This window comes from Cololabis saira, chromosome 11 (genome assembly GCF_033807715.1).
Source record: "Cololabis saira isolate AMF1-May2022 chromosome 11, fColSai1.1, whole genome shotgun sequence".
In the NCBI taxonomy this organism is placed as follows: Eukaryota; Metazoa; Chordata; class Actinopteri; order Beloniformes; family Belonidae; genus Cololabis; species Cololabis saira.
The window spans coordinates 28734549-28741300 of record NC_084597.1 but is presented as its reverse complement, the minus strand read 5'-3'; the positions used below and the strand labels follow the sequence as shown (position 1 = coordinate 28741300).

At 40.1% G+C, this 6752-nt stretch overlaps 1 protein-coding gene across 2 annotated transcripts in view; it reads right to left on the bottom strand.

Moving 5' to 3' along the window:
• Window positions 1-6752, bottom strand: part of sardh (sarcosine dehydrogenase) — a 46200-nt gene that overhangs the window by 2089 nt on the left and 37359 nt on the right. For both annotated transcript variants that reach the window (XM_061734296.1, XM_061734297.1), the window contains exons 18-21: window positions 4758-4851; window positions 2812-2974; window positions 1916-2084; window positions 638-773 (exon numbers count right to left, since the gene is read on the bottom strand). In XM_061734296.1, the coding sequence (XP_061590280.1) occupies window positions 638-773; window positions 1916-2084; window positions 2812-2974; window positions 4758-4851 (562 nt within the window). The remainder of the gene's footprint in view (window positions 1-637; window positions 774-1915; window positions 2085-2811; window positions 2975-4757; window positions 4852-6752) is intronic.

Sequence of the window (6752 nt, the reverse complement as noted above, 5' to 3'; positions counted from 1 at the left end):
AATGTTTTACGGCATCCATTTAAAAAGGAAAAAAACCTTTGTTCAGCTTTAAAGAAAAATCTAGAATGGTTTTCAATTACAGAACGAGACTTTGGGGCATAGTTAATATTACTTTGTGCATGATAAACATGCTATCTTGGCATTAAAATGTGACCCTCAGTATTTTTTAATGAGGCAAAGTGATAAACTAGTCCCTGACAGGCAGGGATCCCTGGCAGATATTCATTTATGGGAGTTTTCAATAGGAAATTCAGGGAGGAGATCATTCGAATGAATCACTGTAGAATGATGAACTACCACTTGTACAAGCAATTCACTGCAGAATATGCCACCGTTTACTGTCAGAAATAAAAGCAACAACGTACGTTTGGCACTTAAAGAGGAGGGTGCACATTGACCAAAGAAGACAGAGTGAGAAGGATGCGCTGCAGATTTCTGTTCACATGCCTGCATGTCCTGGTAAAGATATTTACAATCTTCCCTGATCTTAGCAAAACAGCACAACTGAAATAATTTACATGAACTGGTCACCATGTTGACACTAATATGCTGTCTGCAGTAACAAGACAAATGCTTGGATATATTACTTTCAAGACAGAACAATAGAAAAGGGATTTTTAATTTGTAGGTGTCTTACCACTCCTCCATCAGGGTTTCGGATATATCCATAACCAAGAGTTTTGTCAATAAAAAAGCCGTAGTCAGAGCGACGTAGGGAACCAACGGGAACTCCATTACGGAAAATGGCCTCCAGACCAAACATTGGTACTTTCCTGTTGGACAGGTGGAGGATAGTAACAATAAATGTGACATTCTCTATTGTAGGACTTATCAGGGTCATTTCAGCGAGACATGTTTGGCAGTAGGGCTGTTCGATTAATCGATTTTAAATCGTAATCGCGATTATGTAATTAGAACGATGTTAAAACGTGAAAATCGTAAAATCGATTTTTCACTTTTTTTTTTTTTTTTACCTTGTCTGCACACATATTAATGATTAATACCATATTAATGATTGATGGAAATACCTCTCAATACCTGCGACAAGTGCCCCATGGGAGAGGCTCTTTAAGTGTAGGAGGGGGCGTTGTAACATGCCACCGGGCATCCCTCAAGCCAGATGCCGTAGACCGGCTCGTGTTCCTTGCAAAAAACTTGCAAATGTGAACAGCAAATGTAATGACTGACATTACACACCTCTACCTCCTTCATGGGTTGCATTATTATTTAGCATGCAAAGACCCAGTTTACTTTTAATTAGAAAATGTCTTGTTTTATTTAATTGGAAATATAACTTACTGTATGTTTGCAAGTGCTGATTTGCTGGTTTTTTTTTCAGAGATAAAACTTTATATTTTATTATATTTTTTAAAACTTTTTTTCAACTTATTTTACAGAGTTTTGCACTTTATTCATTCATTTTTGGTTTAATAAGAGCAAAGTTTGCACTTAAAGCCCAATGGGGCAAATGTTCAATAAAAAAACAGCATATTTGAAATCATTTCTTTGCCTTTTGTCAATTCACAAAATAATCGTAATCGAAAATCGAAAATCGGATTTTGAGAGAAAAAAATCGAGATTTTATTTTTGGGCAAAATCGAACAGCCCTATTTGGCAGAATGATATTTTTTATTTGTTGTTTTTTTGGGGGCACAAATGCTCTGGCATAGATGTGAAAGAATTCAGTTGAAACCAAACCAAAAGCTTCTTTAAACCCAGACTAATCAAATTACAACAAAAATGCAGGTTAAGGATTTTTAACAATTTAAATTCCCACGAAGGCTTCAGATAGAAGTCCTAAGTCACGATGTGGATCAGAGGTAATAACCACGGTGAGATAAACTCCAGAGATAAACAAAGATTGTTTGAAACATTCAGTGTTAAAGTTACCAAGCTGATCAAAGACTCCACTTACTCATCGATGGTGAAGCAGACGATGCGCCTCCTCAGCCCCTCCTCCTTCTGTTTCTCGAGGCGATCGCGGCCCTGGAATGGGATGGAGCTCTTCAGTTTGCAGGTGAAGGCAAGCCCGGCCTCCAAGGGCGTGTCATCAGGACGGAGGTCGGCGTGCCAGTGTCTGTACCCTTAAAATAAAAAGGCAGAAAACACTGAAAAAGTGTTGTGCTGAAAGACGAGGAGGGATGTCCGGCCGATGGGGATTTATGGGGATAAAACAAGACACAGTTATGATACAAATGTAAATGTAGAGTTCTATGTTCAATAAGAATAAAAATTAGAATGTTTTCACATACTGGGGATTCGTCTTGGGTTTTGGTAATTCTAAAATTACTGACAATATCAACAACAGACACAGAATAATAATAGTGATCATAAAATTGTGTAATTGGCAATGAGGAAGCTTTATGAAATAATACGATTGAATAGAATTACAGCACTAGAGGAAAGAATGCAATGAAAAGAAAATGTATAGAACATTTCTACTATTTTTCCTGAGAACTGTAAAATTGTGCAGGGCTGATCTGCAAAACATTCAGTTATTCACAGGTTATAAAGTATTTTGTCAGTAAGTATGTTGGACTACTAATTTATGACGAAATCCCTCTAAAAAACGTGACTGGAAAAAGGTACCGTAGTACAAAACCAGAGCGCATTATCAAATGCACGCGACAGGGACAGGAGTTTTCCGGCAGTACGCGCTGGTGCACTGAAAGTATTTCAAGTACAGAAAGATCAAACATATTCATTCCTAAAACCATAAATAAAACGTGGGGGAATCAAAACCTTTTTTCAACTTCCATTATGTCCTTATGTCAGCTGCACTTGGAGGACGAGTTGAGTGATGTAGGTTACCTTTCTCTATGCTGAGTGAGTCGATGGCTCTGTAGCCTGAGTTGATGATGCCGTGCTTTGCACCAGCAGCCATGACAGCGCGGTACACGGGTAGACAGGAGTCTTTGGGAATGTGCAGCTCCCAGCCAAGCTCACCGACAAATGAGAGACGCATCGCTCGCACCTGGATGAGAGGGGAGTCTGAGATTAGGTTTCGGAGAGATGGAGTGGTGCATAAAGGAAACCACGGTGCTGCGCTTCTGCTCGATGAGATCTCTTGTTCCATAAACACCAAAGAGCAGTGAAAGTAGAAAAAAAAACATCGAGGATGAGATGAGATGCAGAAAGACAGAAACAGTGAAACTGCAGTATTGCTTCAGAAGTTAATGTGGGAAAGAAACAAAACGAAAAAGATGTTTTGGCTCCCAAATGTTTAGTGAACCAACTGGCACTGCTCATAGATGTTTTTAGTGAAACACTGAAACCTGAACTCCAGTAGCAGGTAAGATGATCTACAGCACATTATGCTGCAGCTTCACATTGAAGGAAGACAAATCCTACAAAGATTACATTTCCCTGACTCATGCCCATCCAATTATTCATCAACTTCCACTTATCCAAGTTCAGGCTGTGGAGGTAAAAGATGAAGTGGGTTGCTATATCACAAATTCCGATCATGGCTTACGACTACATTTTGAAGATGTGGGAAAAAAACTCACTTGTACAAGTTTTCTGGTGAGATTGACAATGACAGCTGACCAGCTGCCAAATAGAGTTTAAAAAATTGCTGCATTTTTTCCAAACACGGACCATCAACGACTTCCCGGTTGACCGTCTGGGAGTACCGATTTGAGGTGTGAGGTCGGTAAGTTTCTCATTAGATCTAAGTATTTATTTTACATAAATTCACTACACTCACTTGAGCAGTTTGTTTCAGATTAACATTATTATGATCAACATTAGTTTGACCAGAACAGGAAACTGCAGAGCAACTGATGTCTCCAGTTTGGAAACGACTGTTAAAATATATTTTTTTTTAAATGAGATAAATATTTTTTGGAAGCAGATAATTCATCTCTTTGTAAGGCTTGCAAATATCAACATAAGTGAAAAGCAAATGCTGTTATAAATATTTTCAAAATAACAAGGATGGCTATAAAGAAGAGGAGAAGGCAAAGCAACCGAGTGAGAAAATATGCAAGGCAGTTTTTTTTTTTATAATTTCCCCAGTGGGTGCAGTGACAGCAAGTCCATCTGGCCAGTCAGGGATCACTCTGGGTCCCATATGTACATCATGAAGCTCTGGGAAGCATAACATTGTTCACACCACATGCACATGCACACACAAACACATGCCTCATATAGAGAGTCACTCAAACACGCACCAGGCAAAAGCAAAGGCACACATAACGCACACACTTGCACGGGCACATCTACGAATGAACTAATGTGAACGCAGGCACACCAGCTTCAAATGACAACAAAAACAGAAAGAGACGGAGAAACTAGAATCTAATGAGCTACGAGGGCTGCAGAGGGCACAGAGAGCTCTGCTTACGCAGCAGCGCACCCATTAAAATGTCACCCATACAAGTCCAGCAACCAGCTGGATCACAGCACACGCAACACACTCGCGCATATGCACAAACACTCCTGCAGGGTTGTGTGAAGATGCTGAATGCAATCACCAGGCCGTTGTATAATTCACACAAGAGCAACTAAGGCAGACCGAGGGTGTGTGAACATATGTGTGTCTGCATGTGTCCGTGCAACATAATGAGAGGTCAGAAACGCTGAGGTCAAATCAGGAGGCGGAGGATGCATATGTTACAGCAAAGCTGAATAAATTACAGCGATCTGTACGTATGCAAGGTTAAGCTTTACTTTCACAGCTTAAAGAAAGTAAACAAGAGGGAGAAAGACAAGTTGAGCTTACAGACTTAACACGTGTGTGTTACAGTTGTCACCTGATGTCCTGCTGCCTTGACAGTTTTGTGAGTCGAAAAAGGGAAAGCTTCATTGCTCAGGTCTGTGTCCAAAACCTCTTGCAGTACGTCACGGCTGTAAACGTAGGAACAAACACTGAAGCGTGAGAAACAACGACACTTGATCAATGCACTCTCTTTTTCTCTCTTTTTTTTTTTGCATTTGCAGCTGCTGTTGCCATAGTTTAACAATATTTTTTGTTTTTACAATTTATACATATTTTTTCCAAAAATATAACTCTGGAAGTAACTGAAAATGTACAAACTGTCTCCTTCTCCAAAAAACTCACACACAAACTGAAATCAATATTACATAAAGATGAGTCAACAGAGAGAGAAAAAAAGCTCTAAGTTTAGCTTACTTTTCTACTTCTACACTTGTATGTTTGTGAGTGGGAGGATGGAGAAAACAACGCGTGAGGCCTTCTATAAGAGATATTTTTGCAACAGTGTGGCAAGAAGCCAGGGCTGTAGATATATTTGGGGACGGGTTCAGGTTCTGTTTGTGCATGTCTGTGTGCGAGTCCTTTCTTCTAAGAAGCAATCAATTTGTCATAGATGATGGAAATGTGTGTGTGTGTGTGTGTGTGTGTGTGTGTGTGTGTGTGTGTGTGTGTGTGTGTGTGTGTGTGTGTGTGTGTGTGTGTGTGTGTGTGTGTGTGTGTGTGTGTGTGTGTGTGTGGAGGGGGGGGTTCTGCATATGTGCGAGTAAAGCAATTCCTGCATATCGGGGTGACAGTAGGGTAACGTGCAGACTAACGGACTGATATTTTCAAACTGTCCTGTGAGCTCGAGAGCCCAAGAGCAAAGGCCAATTAGCAATATGTAATCAGTCAATGCTGAGTGCACATGTGTGCGAGCCAATTTGAGGAAGGAACACATGTAACCACCAATTTGTTTTTCTGACTTGCCACTTAAATTTGGCTCTCAGCGTGCTGTGCTGTGGATGCATACGTATATCGCATAATTTCTTTAATTATATACACCGTTCATAATTAGCTCTCATTTCCCCCTTTAGTGCATGCTGCTGTGTGAGGGAAAAGCTGCAAGTTTGAAGACTCTCATCTCTGGAGGATTAAAATGAAACATCATTGGGAGAGAAAACACAGTCAAAAGCATTTACATAAACACTGTAATCTCCTCACTCCTCAAGCTTTACAGGGATCAATTTGCTTCGTAAGAAACTAAAAGCTAAATAATGCAAGAATCATTTCCTGCATTTGCATATATATTTAATACATAATCACAACAGACGACAAGGATGTAAATGCACCAATATGCTTGGTGCATATTAAATGTGCAAAAGAAATATTATTAACATAGGTATTAATAATGAGAGACATACAGATTTACTAGCAGTACTCTGGTTTGACGTAAGCAAAAACAAAAAAAAACTGAAAGGAGGTAAATGAGAGCAGGCCAGTGAGCAGCAGATGGAGGAAGGCAAAAAGAAGACAGATAAAGCCATGGATACCTTGTACAGAGACTGCAAGAAAATAAACAGAAGAGCAGAAGATAAGAAAAGCCCACACAGAGAAGTAGGCGAACCTCCTGCTGGTGAGAGGGAAGAACAAAGACAGAGAGGTGGCGAGGAGAGAGGGTGAGAGGGGAGGAGAAGAAGTAAAGGCGGCCTGACTTGCTCTCAAACAAAAGAATGCTGTAGGAAGCAAGAAAAAAAGTGACAAGCTTGAACGACCTCCCGTGTCCAAATCTGCAGCACTATTTTCACCTGAACCAGCCACAAATTCTGAGCAGTATGTAATGGCTTTGGTCCACGAGGTTAAAGAAGGGGAGTGAAATGGCATTTATAGTTGAGCTGCTGTGGTATTTCAGTTTTTTGTCTGAAACGCAGGAAAAAACTGAAGTTCAAGAAACAAATGGTTCAGAAAAACCCAGTGAAATAGTTTGCGCCAACCTGAAAAGTCATGGGTTTTGTGGTTTTGCATTAGAAACTCCAATCCCACTGCGATCCTGCCA